Raw genomic sequence first — 21,636 nt, forward strand, 5'->3', positions numbered from 1 at the left:
TATACTATATTAGTATATTAATATATATTAATAAACATTGAAACACTAAGAGATTGGTTTTTATTTTGCAAACCACCATACCTAAAATGTAAAGTGATTCTTGCTGCAGCATGTTCCTTACATGAGTTAATGAATACTAGCAAATTTATCTTGTACTTTTTACTGCTAACTGAAAGGGGTAACTTAGGTAGCACAGGTGATACAGATTTATTCCTTGATAAATTTCAGAAATGGCAGGGCTCAGTTAACCTTGCTTCCTGCAAACTAGTTTGTTACTACAATCTATTAACATGTAAATAAAGCCTAAACTCTCAAGCATGAAGAAAATTCAATGAAATAAGATTCCACTTAAAAAATGGACTTAAATGAACCATCTGAGAACAAGATACTTGTCAATACTATGGTGAAGCTCATGGTACATGCTACAGTACCCACAATATTTGAAGTTAGCATCTTCAGATTTGAAACGTAAATATCAGCTGATTTGGATTAAGAAAAGACTATCCTACAGATTTCCAAACAGAGAAGATTTTTTATTAGCCACCAGGTGCTTGCTTTTGCCAATATAAACCCTATTTTCATTATCGTTTTTTAATAAATGGGAAAAACTCTTGAAAGGACCCATGCAGAGTAGAGTTTTAAATAACATTATCAATAAATATTTGAATTTCGTGTAAACTCAGATCTGGACAGTTCTGCTTGTAGAAGGAAATAAGTCCATCTCTGATTCACTGAATGCCAGACAAATATCGAATGTGCCACATCATCTCTCTAAACTGGCTTCCATTTCTCAATCTCTTCTCCCTACCAAGTTAGTAATTCAAGCCACCTACTCAATTTCTTCTTACTTTACATTTGAAGTTTGGTTGGTTTGAGTTTGGTGGGTTTTGGTTTTCTGGTTTTTTTTTTTTCTTTGCCTACAAAACAAGTCCATATGACTGCTCTATAATATAAGACTACCATCATGCATTGATATTATCTAATAAAACTGATCTCTACATAGAATACTCTGTTACTCTATATTTAAAAACCATCCACAAAACAGATTTTCATTTACCGGTATGATTTGCCAAGTTAATGTCTTTCCTGTATCCCAGTACCATGTATGATTGCCTTTTTTTTTTTTTAAACACAAAATACTGAATTGCACCTGATCATAGAGTCATCTATGTGTCTTCCAACTAACCCCATTCTACACTGTCGGTCTTCCTACAGATAAACCAATTCACCTTTCTGATAAAGAAACTTACGCTAACATGCCAATAGTCAAATTCATTTTAAGGAACACATTCCCAGAACAATGATACTACTCATGGAATAAATGTGGGACATGCCAACATTAAATCAATCATTTCTAGTAAGGAAATTTCACTTAAGTTCCAGTTTAATTTTAAAATCAGTTTCACTCCTAAGTACCCAATAAACCCCACTCTTCTGCAAGGATGAAAGCAGCAGACAGGATCCATTTGCTTTGGAGTTCTTTTGTGTCAGAAAAGTATAATGTTAAAAAGAATGAGGAAAATTAGTGAGAAGGAGGAGGAAGGTTACATTCTTCCTCAAGAATACTGCCAATGAAGTTTGGTCACCTGTTCATACCCAAGAAGGCAATCACACAGCTTACTGACAGTAAGATATCACATGATTTCTGCAGAAAACAATACAGAACTGTACAGAATTTTTAAAATAAAATAGGAAGACAAAGCAAAGATACTCAAGTCAGTTCAGCCACATGAAAACTCCCAATTTCCACATCGCACAGTTCCACATTTTACTTATCAGAAACCGTAATACCCACAGAAATATTTTATTCTTTAAAAATTCAATTAGCCAGTTCAGAGACTGACCCAAGTTGTCAGAAATGACTAATACTCAGTGAGACCTAAGGGTTCCAAATTATCTCAAGAATTACTAAAACCAGATTTTTCAGCTTCCAACAGAACTGAACATAGATTTATAAACATAAATGTGTTAATATATAGCATATAAAGGAATATAAATAAAAACATATTCTGATCAATTTTAATCACAGATAATACATGAAACCTTACCATTGCCTCTGGCAGTCTCACAAAATGTAAAAACTCTGACTCACAGCTAAGTCTGCACACCGTAAAAACACATGCACTGTAATTCTGTAACTCAAAAAGCTGTGAAATCAATTACATTAATTTTAATCTAGTGACTAGTAGACAAAAACCAATAACAAACATACTTTATATGATACGTAGAGATTTTATGAGTTGGTCAAACAAATCTTACCCCAGCAGAATTTTAGCATGAACCTCTTTGTTAGTCCTTGAGATTTCTCTCAAAGAGGTAATTTCTGCATCAAACCAAAATCCTCTTTCTTCTGGAGTCTCAACATTGTAGTTAACCATCACCACATCACCCACTTTCAGTTCACTCCACTTCAGAATGGTTCTTGCTCGGGGTCGAAGATTACTGGTGTCCATTTCTACTATGCCATTCTCTGGGTACCTTGAAAAGTAAAACCAACGACAGTAATGATTAGGACTCCTCTAACAGTAAGAAGCAATTCACAGTTAACATTTTTTAAAAGTATGAATTTTTTAATGTGCTTTGGGCATGTAAGAAACATGGTATAAACATCTGACCTAGTATCCGTTTGAAATTGTAATTACCATCTAAACAGACCAAGAATTTGACTAATCTGGAAAAAAAGCCTCCATGAGTTTTCTCCCTCTCAAAAAAAAAAAAAAAAATTAAGTAAATTTGTAAATTTACAAGCACTGGATTACTTTTTTATTAGAATGTAATACAGCTCAAGGTTTTGACACACACACAACCCCGGCTTGCTCCATGTAAGTCAGTATTACAAGTAAAATGACAGAGTAACAAAGATTAAAACTAGGCTTTTCAACTAGGCACATTTTAAATGTTAAAATTATTTCATGCATTTGCTCTATTTCCACTAAGTTAAACAGCAACATATTTCAGACACCAACTTGTCACTGAAACTTTCTGACTTTTTACACAGTATTTTACATAATACCACCTGCAAATTGTGAGGGTTTATGAGAGATCGCTTTCTTCTTCCACTGTTAGTGTATACTATCACAAAATATACAAAAATCAGAAAGAGTAATGATTAATTTCTAAAAAGCTCCAATTCCTTTCCAAGTTGAAACTCATTTAGCAGAATTAAGACAAAGATATTTGACAGCACAACTAAAATCCCGGTATAAGAAAGAAAGCTTTTAAGATTTGAAATATTAACTTTTCAGTTTAACACCACTGCCTTCTTAAATCCTCTGTATAAGGTAATTCTTCAGTGATAGCAGAGCCTGTATAGTTTGCATGTGCTGGAGAAAAAGAATGATATGGACATGACAAAAACAGTACACACGGGGCGGGGGGAGATGTCCTGCTGCAAAAAGTAAAAAGATGCTAGCGTAAAACAGTGAAGTTCCTTTCTGATACTGTGTATAAGCAAATAAAGAATCTTTCAGCTAGTACTAGATGACATCACAGTAAGAACAGGAAAGAGAAAATTCAAGTAAGTCTACTGCCTAAAACCAAGTGCTATTAAAAGTATTAATTCTTCCTTCTGAAACATTGCTGAGCGTTATACATCTTAAATTACTTTTCCATCATGTAATTACTGGTACTTTAGCTAGAGCACTTGTGTTTTATATTTAGTATAACTGTACCAAACAGCACTGTTCAACTGTAATGGCAAAATTGTACTTTTACTAGTACAAGTATGGCTCTGTCACTTTCCAGTATGCCTCCCTGCAGTCAAGGAGATCATTCTGAGGTCTTAGGTAGTAAGTTACAATATGCGGTTTACTCAAATACTAAACCCACTGCTATTAACAGCATGAGGCTCTGAGTCTGTAGCCTGAAATCATCAAGTCTGCTCCTGAACAGTTGACTGAAAGCCCACCAATGCAACTGCAGACATTTTAAACAAGTTAATTTTGCTTTGGTTTATGCCTTCTATTAAATCTAACATACCAGTTTGCTATTATAAATAAGGCAGGTTGGGGCTACACCTGGAATTCTATCTCCAGGCATTTCATTGTCATTATTCTGTCATGCAGATATCTAGAGTATGCCTTAATTTTTTACCAAGATTTTTGTTTGTTTGTTTAAAGAAACATGAATGACAACAAATCATAAGTGGCTGCACCTTTACATAAACCAATGGCCAAGCAAAAAACCCATATCCTTAACTACTTACAAAAGTTTTATCCGGAGAATGTTTTATGATTTTCAGATCATAGTTATAAATATCTGCATAACAGGAATTCTATCAAAGACAGGTGTTTGGGATTGAGCCACTATCCAAAAGACAGTCTCATATGACATAACTCTCTACAGTTCCTAAACTTTACTTGGTTTTGTTTCCACTTCGTGTGCTGCAAAGCTAACATTCATGTTTTTACCTTTATGTCATGTAGCTTTCCCTTTAAACGACTATTATATAATTCTGCTATAATAATTATGAACATTTGTAACTGTAAAATCCACAAAACTCATATGACAGATATATCTACAGGTAGTAAGACAAAGCAAAAAGCAACAGAGATACTATTTTATTGAGTACCTGAATAATGACACTGTGTTATAGCACAACATGCTACTGAAATCTTCTGGCAGCTATGTTTGAGCTACTAGTCACTCAGTTCCAATCATCTCACAATATACCCTTACTAAAGTTTGGAGAAGACAGCAAGTAGCACTCAGTAAATGAAAACTGTTTACTTGAACTCTGAAACAAAAACAGGGCTTAAACATCAGGAAAGTATAGATAAAAAAGACAAAATTTATGTATGCAGTGACACAATCAAGTGAGAAGTACATATGGGATCAGTGGGATTTTAAAAATAACCAATACACATTTAGGAAGCTCCAGTGTCACTACTTAGAAAAAAAAAAAAATAAAAATATTTAATATGTGTGACTTACAGCAGTTCACATTCACAGAAACTTCACTTTGACCTGAAAAATCTATTCTCTTCTATGAATAAAATGCCTTCAGGTTCTTTTTCTCCTGGGAGAACTTTGGACAAATATATTTTTTACTTACTGAATAAAAAAATACTGTTTTTTCCTCAAATTCAGACTTCTGTCCTCTTTCCCACCCATATACCACTTAGAACAGAATCTTTCCTACTGTACTGATTAGGAACTTCAAGGATTGTCATTGTCAGCAATGACCCCACCTCTGTACTTGGAAGTATCTGTTGAAAGAACCCAAACAAAGACAACTGTTTATCAGCATGACTAGAACAAGAACAAGATCAGTTACAGAAAGGCACACACAAAATCCACATTTACAAACAGACAGAAACTAACTGCTTTCCAAAGAAAGAAAAGGAAGGCAGATTCTTCACTGAGTTTTTCCTCCTATTGGCTGGTGAGAAACTTTAGCTAGGAAGCTTTGGAAGAAAAAAAGACAGCTTACACACAGGTAAGACTTTCCATATCTGAATTCAACTTCCTTTTGCATTAGGTTCCAGACACTGAATGTTTTGCTGCTGTGCCTACACACACCAAAGTATTCTTTTATGGACTCTGGTGAATGCCAGCAGATATTCAACCATTCACATCTGTTCATAACTGACACCCCAGTCAGAACAGCAGAAACAGCATTTGTCACAAACTTTTGAGTTCGGCTCAAAATTGCAGTACCACACTATACAAGTACAGTACCACTATTCCTTAAGTAATAAACAAACAGTATGTCCACTTGTGCCCTCAAACGTATGTAACGCCACAATTTACGTAAGTATGGAAAAAACACACTTACATGACAAAACACTACTACTACCTCCAAGTTTGTTTCCCAAAGCTTAACATGCTATTTGTAAAAATTCCACATTAACTTAAAACCTTGTTTCTTAAATATGCAAGAGTAAATACAGTATTACAAAATAGGAATACATGGACTCAGGTAGATAAACCAAAACAAAGAGAACAAGTACAATCTTTTAACAAGCCTCAAGAATGAAATTAAAAACCCATTCTAGCAAGCTATAAGAAAGGACTACTGTTAGACATGAATGTTTACTGGAAGTATTCTCTTAGTTTTTTAAGTTGCTTTTAAAATCCTAAGTTGATCCACGAGAGAAAACAGAAACATTTTCACAGCAGTGGTCTATTAGACTTAGCATAAGTTTGGTACAGTTGAAATGAAGATAATAGGATGCAATGCAACCTTTAAACTTAAAACAACTGTACACATTTTCTTGGTTTTCCATGTTTCTCATGACAAATGGCACTTAGTACTAAAAAAAGCAGACACCATAACTGTAAACCTAATCATAAAAGTTTAATGAACACTACCCATAAGAAGTCTCATGTTCATTGTTAAGCTGTATTTTCCAGTAATTTAATTTTTCCCTGTAGTATTTCAAACTGTAAATACTAACACTAGCATAGCAAAGGTTTCTTAAGATTTCCTATCTGTGTAGACAGTTTCCATAGCAAAGAATTAGCCATGAAGTAAAAACTCCAGTGTTTCTTGGCTGTGGTCAGTATCTGCTCATTCCTAAAATGCTCAAATAATAAAAAACATATTAGCTCTATGTCAGAATATGCACAAGTCTGGTCAATTTACTAAGAACTTGCAACAATTTACTGGGAACTTGCAACATACCCTTTAACACTTTTCCCAGCTGTTACCAGAACAACTGGAACTAGAAAGACTCGAAGCAAAAGTCGAGTTCCCCACCCCCTCTCCATAAAACTATGGTAAGGAATGTGAGTGCAGATGTGCGATTTTTCAAACTGTTGTTTTTCCAGTATAAATAAAATGACAGGATAATTTATTTTACCAATTAACAAACTTGGAAAGAGTCATACAATATACACCCAGAACTGAAGGAACAGAAGGGCAAAACTGAAAGCAGAAACAGTAAGGGATGAACTCAAAAAGGAGGCAAATCTAATTAAGAAAGTAAACCTGAATAAAAACTACTTCACCACCCGCACAATTTGCTACCTGAGTAAATAATAGTTTTGCTCTAGTACTTTGAGAAAGCAAAAAATTACACTTGAAGAACATTTAAGCCACAATTATGAATGAGAAAAACAAAGTCACTGGGACAATAAAGCTGTGTGTTCACTTTCCAAAGACAAGGAGGTCTGTTTATTTGTTATTACAAGAAAGAAAGTACTATATTTTAAAGGACCAACTGGAAGGAACAAAGAATATCTATAAAGATAAAAATCAGTTACATGAAATATAAACAAGATCTTGAAAACCTTAACTAACAACTAATACTTACAGAATTAAGCAGCTTAAGCACTGAGAAACAGCATTAACAGCCTGTTAGAAAATCTTCCCTAAGTATTTTAGTTCTAAGGATTAAGAAAAATTAAATTCTAGACTTACAGCATTGCACTATGTGGACAACATGGATACTCTGCAAGAAAACAAACTAGAAACAGTATCAAAACAGAAGTTCAGAAGCTCTAAGAAATACATTTAAGTTTGAATTTTTAATACAAAACTGTTGTATAATTAGTCTAAATACTGTGAATGTAATAAAACCAGGTTTACTTCACTAGCTAGCAGCACACAGGATGACAAGTGTCATTGCAATTACTGAATGACTTGGTTTGTTAAGAACCTATCCTCAGGTATTCAATCCTGTTACTGCAAGGAGAACACTTTACAGCTACTTCAAGACAAATAAGTAAGATGTAGAGAGTGTTCAATCATATTCTCAGCAACCACTCCATTTTTTCAGCCAGGTATCAGTTTAAAAGGAAAAACAAGTTGATATTTCAGTTGTTCTTTAAAACAACTACTAGAACAGCAGTGCTTCCCTCTCTTCATTTCATATGCTTTCCAAAGACATACAAGAAACATCTGGATTTTTTCATCAAACTGTTTCCCCTTTACAGTTTGCAGAAAGTGCCTACCATCTTTAGAAATCAAAGCCATACAGTTAGTGCCAGCTGTCAAAACCCTGAAGACTAATACATGCAAAATTTCCAATCCTATTTCCTTTCCAACCCTAACTATTCTAAGATTCTATGAAACACTTTGAGATTATAAAACACAGTTAGAAAATCCACTGCAAATGGGACAAACAATCAACATCTTGAAATGAAGAGCAGTAGTGTGCAGCCTACTACCCCAAAATACTTTCAAGCTTGAATTACTACACCTGGATAGCCACATCATAGTGGCACTCTGTCTAATGGAGACATAAAGAATGAAGCAGCATACTTGGTCTAGCAGATCTGCTATTGTTTTAGCATTGTCTATTAATCCCTGGGAGAGAAAGTTTTGAATGAGTGAACTAACTCATCACTGATAATAGAAATTAGAAAACAACATTTTGTAGCTAGGAGAGGTGCTCCAAGTAGTCATTCATACTATTTATAAAAAGGTATGTTATTGACAGAAAGTAAAAAAACCCATCTGCTTCCCTTAAGTAAAGACTGTCTTAGGATAAGATTATACTGGGCAGACAATACAGCTCTTATTCCTCTCCTCATGTGGTCAACATGAACAGATAACAGGTGCCATAATGAAGCTATGGTCCGTAGCTTATGACATTTATTCATGTTTCTAGCCACTAACTTAGCATCCTTTATTTTGTTTTGAAAACAAATCACTCCCCAGTCTCCTCACTTCATCTGCTGAGACTACTGCCAGGAATTTGACAGCATACACCTTCCCCATATGCACAATTTTATGTGCCCTTTTTTCTCATATATATAAAGAAAAAAGTAAAATATTTCAGTTAAACATGTTTGCAAGCAGTATTTGAGAAATACATTGCGTGCAAGGGACTGTACCTCTATTTCTTCACAGAGACAGAACTGTTTGCATCACACGCTTTCACCAGTACTGCTCAAAGCAGCTACCTCTCAAGGAAGCAGTGATTTTTTTCCCTTATTCTGCCCTCACTATGCAGCCACTGGCCAAATTATTTGATTTGATCAGTGACATAAACCCCTGTAATATTCACTGAGTGAACATTAGTTACTAAACATATGAGAAACCAAGAACACTTCACTATACAGCCATACATCCACTGAATTCAGTGCAACTTCACTATCAGATGTACACAGTTGGGAAGTAAGGAAAGAGGAAGAAGCAGTGGCCACCTCACCTGAAAATGGCCAGTTATGTCTTTTGGTCTCCAAAATAGATTTATCAGTGTTTGCCACAACTCTCAGCTACATTCTATTAAATCCCAGCCTACTTCCTTTATTTGAACATTTCACATATTCTGAAAAACATACTTGTTAAGCAAGTCTAATATTCAAACCATTTCTTGAGAAAGGAATACTGAGTTAAAGACTATCAATCTCTCAACCATCTCTTAGCAAAGCAAAGAGAAACTGATACTTTTTCTTAAGCAGGTAGTATTCGCATTAGGGTAGCTCTTCCCACGTCCTCAAAACATTCTGTACTCTCAGACTATCAGCCTGTGTCTTACCTATGTTACTTACACAGCACACAGGATGACTTTTTTTACCCATATGACAATACAGTGAAATCCTACTTTCTTAGTACATACGCACATATATGCCCACACACATATTCTTAATGAAAATACAGAATTGTGCATAAATACATTATTTTTCAAAGTTTAATGACAGTGGATATCTGTCATTTCATGACATACAAAACATCTGAAATAGGCAAGACTCTTGGTAAGGATAATGGCTACAGCAGGACAGAGCACTGCAGAGTGCTAGGCTCTGTCCAACAAAATGCCTTACAGTTTAATTTTTTGTCTCCTCCCTTTATTAAAGGGGGGATCTTTAGCCTTCACTAGGAACTCTTTCTTCCCACAACACTTTCAAGGTGAACTTCTCTTACTGTCTGTAACCCTGATTAGTCCCAAATAAACAACAGATGTGTAAGAGAAACATTTAAATAAAAAAAAAGTAATCTTCTTGACAATAAGAACTGGCCTTGTACTTAAAGGTACTTCTCCTCCTGCCCTGAAAGACTTCCCAAAGTTACTACAATGCGAAATAAGACAGGAACAAATATTTTCCATTTAAGCAGGATGAGATCTGACGAATGAACAAAGAGTTTTCCAGGTACTACCCCTCCCAACTTTTTTCCTCCTAAACTGTTTTTTTAAATCTTGCATTGTTCCCCATCTGCCCAAACAAAGCTGCCCAAGTTTCTACTTTTGTGCCTCTTTCAGCTAGCAGGAGCCACCTATGTCCTTTATGTGACTTAAAACACTTCAGATGCGGAAGCAAGTAAGCTTAAAATGGTAAAAAAGACAGCCAATCTTACAAATGCTTCTCAGGCAGAAGCAGAAACTAAAATGAAAATGCAGGAGTACCGAGTTGATGGGCCAATGCATTTTAACAGTGTTCAACAGCCTGCCTTCCATCTCAAAATGAAAGCTGCCACTAACAGAATGGTACAACTGAATTAGTTCAAATTACACTCAAAAACACGAGAGTCAACAGGTGCCCCAGATAACTGAGATCAGTCCCCTATTAAGGCAAGCTACCACATGTACCCATCTTTTTCTGGACTCCACTTACAATGCGAGGGTCTAAAAGTAAAGTGGTGTTTTCCACAGTAATTTTTATTTTTACAGCATTATACACAGCTTATGGAAGACTAACTGGTTAATGAGATGCATACTGACTGAGGCTTACAGTTATGGTAATGGCATATTCTTACATGCCTTTACCTTCAAAGCAGGTTGGGGTAAGGAATGTCTTTTTCTTAAATGGTTCTACAAAGATTAGCACAACAGTAAGTGAGGACTATGGTAATATTTGATAAAAGTATATACAGTACATCAACACAGCATCAGCAACTTAAGGAAGAACCAGTAAGAATGGACATCTCAGTAGATACTGAGGAAAACTAATGCTTTTCTTAATTCTTCATGATGAAGAATGAAATGGACTAACGATCAGAAATTTTATTTCTTAGAAATGCGTTACTCAGGTTTATTCTGTAAACAACACTGCCTCTGTAACAGGCACAGATCTGTAAACATTCTCTTCATCCCATTCCTCCCACCCTGTATTTTTGGCACAGGGAGTGCACACGAATGCATCACTAGGACAAACTACATAATACAGCTCTCTACAAGAAACAAGGGCCAGCACACTCACAAGTGCGAATGCTGTATTTGGGATCACACCTGTCCTGCCAGGATATATGCAATCAAGTTCACCCATTCAAAGCCAAATGTTTTGCCTGCACAAAACAGTTTGATTCTACTCAACTTCAAAACCTCATCATACAGACTTTAGGATAGATGAATGATGAATACGCACATGGAAACAGTAACTCAGAGAAACTAGTTGCTCTTAAGTACCCCTCCAAACTACCTACACATCATTTTACAGGCACAGTCAGTAGCTTCCCACACCCACAGTTTAGATAGACTGGCTTTGCAATTTGTTCATTACACAGTAATTTTTATAGAACTGCATCCAAGCACAGCATAGTTTCTAAACAAAAGTAATAGGCAGTAATAATATTCTATAGATACCCAGAACAGTGGCATTCTTTAATAACGTCATAGTCAAAAGCATATTGCAATTTAGTCTCCGTCTTAGCAGTCTTGCAAAAGATCTTCAAGTTACCAGCATCCACCAAGACCATCTCCAAGATTACTATATCCTTTCATCTTCCATCTAGTAGCACGAAGAAATGTAAGGGCCACCTGAAGCAAGCTGAATGATGCCTATTCTATTCAACTTACGAAAAGTTAGGAAAACTAAGATTACAACCAAAATCAGAAGTAGGTTGAATATAAAGTCAAAACATAAAATAGTTCTTAAAAGAAATCTTATGAAATCTTATTTAACTTATCTAATAGTTAAATGATGCTCCTGATGACCCCTCTTGCTAAAGCATCTGGTTCCCTAGAATAAGTAACCACAGAGAGTGTACTTTGTGACCCATCATATAGATACTATCTCAAGGTTTAATTTGAACTTTTCTGTTGACTGATTTAAAACCTGAAAGGGGTATCATCAGCCAAACAAAATGGCCCTGAAAAAAATGTTACCCTTACTTGAGTATACTAAATCTATACTTGCATATAGGCAGGCATACTGACACTTCTCAGGCTGCAGAAGCATCCAGCCAACCCATGACTACAACTGAGAGCCTTCTTAAGTAGAAGGCCATCATTACAAATGACTTAAACAGGAAGAGGAAGAAAAAGACAGCATTTGTTTGTAAGTCTGTGTCTTTCCACTACTTCAGGAAAGAGCTAACCATTGAGACAGAGTGAGAGAACTCTCACTGTCTCCCTGAAAATCACTGGCCTGTATCCAGTGCTGTACAAGAAACAAATATGAAATACAGTAAGTCAAAGGGAAAGAGCAAGCTTTCATATAACACAGCACCGCAAGACATGTCCTTATGGTGCCAATTAAGCTACTGAAGTGTCCTGCTCCTGATTTAGAAGTTAGAAAGCATGCTGCGGTAGAGACTCTACATACAGCTATCTCCATTAACTTCAGGATCTAAGCATGTGTTGGATTCCTCATGAGTTCTTTCAAATAAGGACTCAGATTTCTTCTGTTAAAGATAGGATCATATCTTCTTCTAGTACTAAAAGACAGTTGCTCAAAGCATAAGAAATAAATGTATGATAGCAGTGTATGAAGTTTATAGCGCACCCTTGTCTTCAATGGCCATTTGTGATACCAACAAATGCAAAAGTGAAATGGAACTACAGTGAATAAAGTGACGGGAAGAGGGGAAGATGACAGTGGTAGAAATAGGAACACACCTGTAAGCTATGCTGCCTCCAGGGATAAGCCTCCATTCAGTTTCTGAATGCACAGGATGGACTATCAGGCAAAAGCTATATAGCTGTGACTGGATGCCAAGAGTTGGTAGTGACTGAAGGTCATCACTGATAAAACTGATACATTGTCTCTTTCTCTCCCATGAAGATAGAGCTCTTAAACAAGCACCACAAGGTTTTTAGATTTTTGTTTAAAGATCTAGAACTGGATTACTCCAGTTGAATCTTGAACTGACCAGTTCTGTTCCTGTGAATGGCACCAGGTTTTCTGCAGATCCATCTCTGCAGAAATACGTGTGTCTCAAAACTATTGCTGCAATCACAGAATGGTTTGGACTGGAAAGGACCTTAAGATTATCTAGTTCCAAACCCCCTGCCATGGGCAGGGACACCTCACACTAGACCATGTTGCCCAAGACTCCATTCAACCCAGCCTTGAACACTGCCAGAGATGGAGCATTCACAGCTTCCTTGGCCAATCTGTTCCAGTGTCTCAGCACCCTCACTGTAAAGAACTTCTTTCTTACATAAAACCTGAACCTCCCCTGTTTTAAGTTTAAGCCCATTACCCCTTGTCCTATTGCTACAGTCCCCAATTTAGTTAACTGCTAGGCACACAGCCTCAGGGGGTGAGGAGGGAGAGGGAAATCACAACAGGAACAAGTCAGATACCCAGTTTTCTATAAAGTCAAGGAGGGATATGCAGTACCTTTCATTTGTAATAGTCACAGCTGATAGGAGAGTTCTGTTTAGCCACAAGGTAGTTATCCCTTTGAAATTACTGTAACTAAGTTCTTACCCAGTCTCCTGGTTTCAGCCGGGACAGAGTTAATTTTCTTCCTAGTAGCTGGTGCAGTGCTGTGTTTTGGCTTTAGCCTGAGAACAATGCTGATAACACACTGATGGTTTTAGTTGTTGCTAAATAGCACTGGACCAAGGCTAAGCAGCCCTTACCAAGGACTTTTGCTCTGTCAGTGAAGAGGGGCACAAGAAGCCAGGAGGGAGTAGAGACAGGACACCTGCCCCAAACTAGGGTACAAGTTATTTTCGTCTATTTCCTGCAATATTTAACATTTACATTTCTGTGTCCACCTTTGTAATTCTCTAACATTTTAAGTAGAAAACTTGCAGTTGCAGATACAGAATCAGAACTCACAAGATTAGTGAAAAGCAGGTTTTACCAAACCCAAAACTGCAAAACAATGTGTTTAAGTTATGCACAGGACTTGTGATATGTAAAATCTAGCAGCTCTACTGCTAAAACCAGCTTTCTCGCTTAATGGAAGGACAAGACCTGCTTCAACCTTTAAGAACAGCTGTTCTTAGAAGAACACAGTGACCTTGTTGAGAAAGAATTCATGACTGATGGGGTTCTTCACTTGATGGGACTGTCAAATGTTTCCAGCTAGAAAACTAAAGCCAGATGAGCATCAGATCTATTGATACTGTTCTAAATACCTCCAAAGAATCAGATGTAGAACATACAAGCAAGCCAGTACAGAGCCAGACTCCTCAAAGCACAGCCACTGGACTACAGAACCACTGGCTAGGGCAGTATTATCCTTTACTGAAACTGATGCACAGAGGATAAACACACAACTTCTGGACACATTTTTGATGGAAACTCTTAATTAGTTCTTTGTGCTTAGACAGAATTTTACCACCCCCAAAATACTTCAAAGTAGAGAGAACTGTGCTCCAGTATAAATTAGTAAGGCAACTAAGGCTGAAGGTAAACTTTCTGACAATCGCAGTCTAAGAGAAAACTACTGAGGTGAAGCTTCACTTTCAGATAAAATTCCCAGCTGCACAGTTCCAAAATGGATGGTGTTAAAACAAGTCATAACTCAGTCCTGGATCTATGAATACAGTGTCAATACCCATGGAAGCTAAGAAAACAACAGTTTCAGGTCTTCATCTGAGTCACAGCAGATGATGTGGATCTGCTATGTTTTGGAGACAGAAGGGTGAGACAGGCCTGCCCAAGAGGACTCTGGTGCAAGAACCAAGCCTACGATGATAGAAGACCTAGTCCTGAGATGGAGTTGCACAAAGTTCCGGTATCTCCTACATAAACATTGCTATTAGCATTACTGGTTCCAGCCACTATGGGTATATGCACACATACCTAGCATATGACCATGCATGTCAGGTAACACTAAAAGAAAAAAGTGAGACCTTTGAAGATTGATAACATTCATCAAAAATCCAATCACTGGTAAATGTATAAATCTCACTTTCCAGAAAGCCTTCCAATAGTTTTTCTTTCCAAAAGTTCCAACTTCCAATACCTTAAACTGATCAGGTAAATAAGTGTGACTTCAATGACTACCTTGCATCATTGCATTTCTGTACCTAATTTTGTTTGTTACAGAATATAGAGCTGCTGTATCTTATATTGTCTTACAGTAAAAAGACTATCTCCACCTGCTGCAGGGGAACCACTAGGTCCTGAAATACATAAAAAGAGGTCAATCTTTTTTTCTTCAGCATGAATATCACAAAGAAAACTGACCTGTTGTGAAACTCTACTTCTGTACTTTTAACTTATCAAAACCAACAATATCCACCAAAAAAAGTTACATATATCTGCACTATGTAAAATTAAGTGATTCTAAAGCCAGCACTTTGAAATCACACCACAACAGACATGTAATTACACGATATTTTCATTAGACTATACTGCTGTCCAAGTCATTTTCAGCCATTTCCTGCAATATTCAATTGATCAAAACTTACATTTGCAGATACAGAAGTGGAACTCACGAGTGCACAAAGTTGTATCTGCTGTTAGTGAGAGCAACAGAAAAAGTGCTCTATACAAGTCAGATTCACAGTTACATATTAAAATAACTGAAGTTGAAATAGGTGCTCTAAAAATGTAATTTTGAAATCTTAATTTAGTTAATACTGAATATAGTTTGCATCCTTCTATCTTAATCTTACACTGCACAAACTACAGTATTTTTACTCATCTCAGTACCAAAATTAAGAATCCTCAACTTAAAAGTTCTATTCATTTAGAAACTTAAGTTAATGCTTGAACAGATGTTATTTAAAAAAAAAAAAAACAAACCCACCCACATATTGCAAGCCCTGGAATTTGTTTTACTACAAAAACAAACAAACAAAAAACCCACAGCCCACCCTCAATGCTCTCTCTCTAGAAGTAATTTCATGCCCTCAGTCACAAAGTTACCTGTAACGAACCTATACTATACATGCAAACCTGCAATTTCATGCACAACTGTTCTACTTCGAACAAAATTGATCCAAATACATTAACAAAATTTGCTCTCCTGAGAGTCCTCCTTCAGCTCCAATAAAAGAAACTGAATTTACACAGGGAATGGTTAAAAAAAATAATAGTAAAACAACACTTTACTTGGAAAAACCCACAGTAAAAATTCAGTTCTATAGTTTCTTTTTCTTACGTAAGAGGGATGGATTGTAAGTTTCACGAAGGCAAAGAAATTAAAACTTGGCATGAAAAATACCATCACTCCCAATGAATTCAACTATATCCAACTGAAAAGTGTTACAGATTTTTTTAAATTTTTTTTTTCTCGGTTGCAAAACTGAACTTGCTTTCTTTGATTCCAAGCTTCTTCAAGAGATTTTTGGTTTATACAAACCAAATAATATGTGCTGTCCTCAAAATAGCATCAGGAGCACTTACTCGTCATACTTGATATGATAAATAGCTTCTTCACCAGCGTCCATACAGTCTGAATAAGATGTGGATGGCGTACTGTCCAAATTATTTGCATTTTCTCTAGAATGATCTTGACTTAAGTTTCCATTAGTCCTTTTGTAAGTGTTACCTCTCTTTCCTTGAGCTTTACCATTCTTATGTCCCTTTGTTGCTCTAGTAACGTTTTCTATATGAGCTTCAAACCAGGCTCCAATGCTGACATCACGGGCATCCACCAATTCGTTTATCTAAGAAGGAAAATTCAATAATGAATATATGCTTATTGTATTTTTTCTTAATCAGGATTACATAATATAACTTATTACGCTACTGCTTAACTTTGTTATCAGTAAAACTCTAGTAACTAGCTGAGCTTGATCAAGTTCAAGTAACATGCAGTCACGAATATGCTGCACTTTCACTATTTTATTATTTCTTCCCTTATTAAAATCTACTATGGATATAACCTGTATGCAATTTTAAAAAGCAAGTCTAGATTTCTCCTCTTTTTTTTCCTTATGTTTTTTTTTTCCTTTTCCTCCAAACCTTAAAGTTTGCCTCATCTCTCTCATTATCCTTTCCTTTTGATTCACCAATTATTATTTATGGCCAAAATAAGCATACACAGCATTAAAACACTAGCTCACAGTCAAGGAGTTTAAAGACTTTCCTGAACCTCCAACCTGGAATTACTATTTAGCTTTCTATCTTTCTGGCCTGCAAGATTTTAACCATTCAAGACTTGAGGAGAGAAGGCGAGGAAACAATTCTAACAGGGTTGCCATCACAACTAGCCAAGAATCTTAAGATTTAAAAAATCTTAAGAACTGGAACTACCTCCCAGAATTTCTTCCTTCTGTACTAACGATAATGGTATTAAGCAACCAACCACTTTACTATTCTAAATCATGTTTCCTTTTCTCAAGTCTTCAGCTAATTAAGCAGATGTTCCTGTAATAATAGAGAAAAAAAAGTAAGTTTTAAAGAATACTTCATCAACAGTACACCAAGTATAAAAATATTGTTACAACAGAACTACTCCGCAGCCATACCATAGAAAACATCTATAATAAACAGTAAAAAATACATATATTTATCTATACATGTGGTTTAAGCTACAGCCTTTGTCAAGTATCAGCATAGTGGCAAATATTTAGTCTTACTAACCCCAAAGGCTAGTTTCTGTAAAGGAATAATCTTATTGTATTTTCACAGGAGAAAGCCAAAAAAGCATGCTCAAGAACTTTTAGTATTAGAGTGAGAAGTCCTTAGGTATCTGAAAGTGCAACTGATGGAAGTTTGAGCTAACAAGTTTATCCCAACAAGCACTATTTTATTCTTCACCTTCTTAAAGTGACCTCCAAAATGGAATCATTGATTTTTCCTCCCATGTAAAATACCAACATATGTATTTTTTATTTTTATTTTTATTCTTACAAACCTGCAGTGCTTGAAGTACAGCTTTTTACCAGGATGAAAATTACAGCCAGATAATAAATCTGAGAAGGAGCCTCATTTTAATTCTATCAATCTGTTTCAAACATAGACAGTGGATTCTGGCACTTCCAGAAGGAACTCTCATGAAGGCATCCCTTCACAACCATATGCGTTTGAATTACTTGCAGCTCAAAGTTCTTCTTTACTTCATCTTATCAAAAGAGTTGAGCAAGACACACACTAGTAAGGATTCTCTCATCTGCTGCTACTTCCTGATACCAGTTATGAAAGTGCCAGAGAAGCAGCACTAGCCAAGTCAAAAATCATCATCAGATTCAGAAGCCAAAAAAAATTAAAATAACATCAGCACAAACTCCCTTAATCACTGATCTCCAATGTATCCTTCCATAATTTGATGTGCATACTTAAACAAAACCCACCCCTGCAAAGAGTAACGGCAAATAATTATTATCACAGACCACCTGGGAACATCATACACCTATTTCGTGTTAGTGGTATCTGGTTTAAGAGCTGGGTTATTAGTAGCTCTATGTGAACAATATTGAACAAATACTGACTTTAATTCCAGATTCAGTTTGTGTGTTTTTTATTCCAAGCTAGTTAAGAGTTCTCAGCTAAAGTGTCTTTACTACATCCAGAGATTTTTGGATGCAAACTTATAAAGACTACATTATTAGTAGTGTGAGCATCACAACGGGAAACATGCACATGCTTCTGGATGCGCTTTGGTTTTTCTAACATCATCACTGCACACCCAACCACTGTTACTGTAACTCCTCTCTTGCAACCTGTTTTTTATTCCTCCTTTTAGCACTGGCAATCCACCATGGGTACCCTGCTTAACCAAGGCAGTGCTCTTCACACATGCTGAGTCCATCTTGGGATGGACCTGAAGTTCTTAAACCAGACACCACTAACAAGGAACAGGAGTTGAACATAATTCCACCCACTACCAGTCCTTCAGAGCCCATGTAAGTATCAGGTGTCTGGAATGGAATATAAATGGAATATAAAGCAAACAAATGGAATATAAAGCAAACTATAGCATTCCGATTTACATAATATAAAATGACTACACAAAGGAACTGTTTAAATCACTATTTTAACCATCTAACAATAAATTATTATTTATAATAATAAATAAAAAATTATTTATTATTATTTCAACTCTACCATCTTTTATTTTGTTTTTTAATTACAAGTTTAATTACAATGCTGACTACCTTTCCTTAAGTAGTTGAAATCAGAAACAGAAAGGGAGGCACATGGGCCTACACTACTCATAATGTGGAGTAGCAGATACCTTGCAGAGTCTAGCTCTGGATGTAGATCCACTAAGGCACAACACTTTACCAGACAGAAAAAAATTGTAACAAACTATACCTTCCTATAACTACACAATTCCCTATTGTTTGACGAACAAGCAAATGCAAAATAATTAAATACATCCATCTATTTAGCCATATAACATAGCTTAGTTTATGGCCTTTTTAACTGACTTAATTAACAAATTTACTACTTTTCAATTACATTATTGGCTACAAATATATTCTTAAAAGCTTCCCAATTCTGTAAGTAGACATTCTCTACACATTCCTACTGTCATCTACAAGTAGCAGAAAATGCAATGACTGCACACTTATTTTCCTCTCTCTCTCATTCTCTCTCTCTCTATGTATTAAAAACACATGGCTGGCTGAAAAAGTAAATGATTCACAGATAACGAAAGAGAAAGTCTCAGGTCCCTAGTATTAAAGATCTCAAAAATTCCAGCTGACTCAATAGAGTATGCTTCCTTGAGTATGTTTACCGTATCACCATTCCCTGCCTTATTTTCTGTGTTTTAATCCTGAACAAAACAGCTAAGAAACTACCTGATGTAATTTTTAGCATTCTTCAACTGATGTTTTGCTGCCTCCTATCTCCCCAGTATGCCCCCATCCTTCTTGTATTATCTTTAACACTCACTAATTGTAAAGCATCAGAAATTAAAACCTGGGGAATTTTTCCCCACTAATAAATTAAGATGCAGAAAAAGAAAACACACAAGACTGTATCTACGTATTCAAGATACTGATATTCTGACTTCCCCATTCCTCAGAAAATGAGTAAAACTCACTGCACAGAATGCTACACGAATTTAAAGTAACTTGTCACTTGCCCTTAATACCTGAAACAGTAACAGTCTCCATGAAACCAAGACAGCTTCCTATCGCGATGACATGTCTGAACAACAGCATCACTCTAAGTGAAATTAACTCGTTTATGTACTTTAGCCTCAACCTCCTTCTCCCTCTCTGCAATTTTGGACATTTTCCAGCAAAAGAATTATTGTTATGGATATTTCTTAACTAAGAGAAGCACCCAAACACGAGGTAAAATGTTACTATTATCTCTCTCTCTTTATATATATATACATCCTACTAAATATCTAATGAGCTAGCAATATGGAAAGTGCTCGCTTTCTGTTTATATTAAATTCCTGATACTCTGATGCAATCCTGCATGACAATATCAATGCCCAGGGCAAGTGGGTTGGAATTAAGTCATCTTTAAGGTCCCTTCCAACCCAAACCATTCTATGGCTATCAAGAACTTCAATGAATTACAAACCTAAGAATGAATTACATACATGATTCCTAAAAACTACAAGAAACAGCAATCATTACATCACATACAATTTAAAGAAATCGTGAATTTCCAGTTTATCTAGTTCTAATCCAGCACTGAAACCTCAGTATCCGAACAATTATTTGTCTGAAATATTGAAGCAAGCTTGAAAAAAAGAGAGTAGGGGAAAAGCTATACTTTTCCAGACTTTATTAGTAGCTGCTTCTGTTCACAAACAGTATTTCTGTTACACAGGCAACTCAAACATGTGGGAGAACATGTTTTGGAGAACTCAATGTGTATCAGAGTTTATGAATGCTCTTCAAACCTCCAACACCAATGAGCCTGGCAGAGACACATTTTCATGATACTGCAAGAGTTAGCTTAAATTAAATCAATCTGACTTATGTTAAATTGGGAACTATGTCAAATCATGAAAGCAAGCAACAAGAACGCATACTTCTAGACAATAAAATAATACACATTTTTAAAAATAAAACTAAACCCGCAAGTGTGAGGCCACTTTCTCAATCTTAAACTCTGTACATACCTTGTATAATCCAATGCCAGGATCAATGAGAAATGAGCGAGATGATGTAGATGGCTGACTGGGTGATCCACTGGTTGTTTTTTTGACTTTATTCTTGCAGTTGGAAACAGCACGGGGATTTACGTCTCCATCCTGATCTGGCACAGAAGCCGCGGTAGGAGCTTCAGATTCAGAACGTATCAAAAGCTGAACTATGTCATTTAGTCCAACATTGTAGTCAAACAAAGTGTGTCCATCTTCTAGCTGCCAAAAGAAAGGAATACTTGTAAAATTCTACCTTGAGTGATAAAGTTTCCAAATCTTCCTTTTACAAACATTAATTGTACAGATGAGAAGAGGCAAGCCATCTATTTCAGGCAAATGAAAACTTATGTCTTGAGTATATGCAAAACCAAACTCTCATCAGTCTACCTGCTGCCATGATTTCATCCACTGAAAAAATCACTTTATGGCTTAATATTTGAAGCAGACATCTTTATAGACTTTGGACCTTTAAATTATACATCAACATCCAAGTTAATGCAATGTTTTGCTAATGAACAGGTAGGATTTACATTGCCACTTACATGACATACTCAGTA

The 21,636-nt window shown here is 36.0% G+C and overlaps 1 protein-coding gene across 1 annotated transcript; it reads right to left on the minus strand.

The window, feature by feature from the left end:
• Nucleotides 1-2,259: 2,259 nt before the first annotated feature.
• On the minus strand, nt 2,260-21,298 carry LOC104409205 (E3 ubiquitin-protein ligase UHRF2-like; the record flags this gene model as incomplete). The annotated part of the gene is made up of 3 exons (XM_010019015.1): nt 2,260-2,478; nt 16,423-16,685; nt 21,056-21,298. Coding segments are annotated over 3 exons (725 nt in total), but the record flags the coding sequence as incomplete, so codon positions are not given.
• Between the last annotated feature and the right edge of the window lie 338 nt (nt 21,299-21,636).

Source organism: Nestor notabilis, unplaced genomic scaffold (genome assembly GCF_000696875.1).
Source record: "Nestor notabilis isolate BGI_N333 unplaced genomic scaffold, ASM69687v1 scaffold6090, whole genome shotgun sequence".
In the NCBI taxonomy this organism is placed as follows: Eukaryota; Metazoa; Chordata; class Aves; order Psittaciformes; family Psittacidae; genus Nestor; species Nestor notabilis.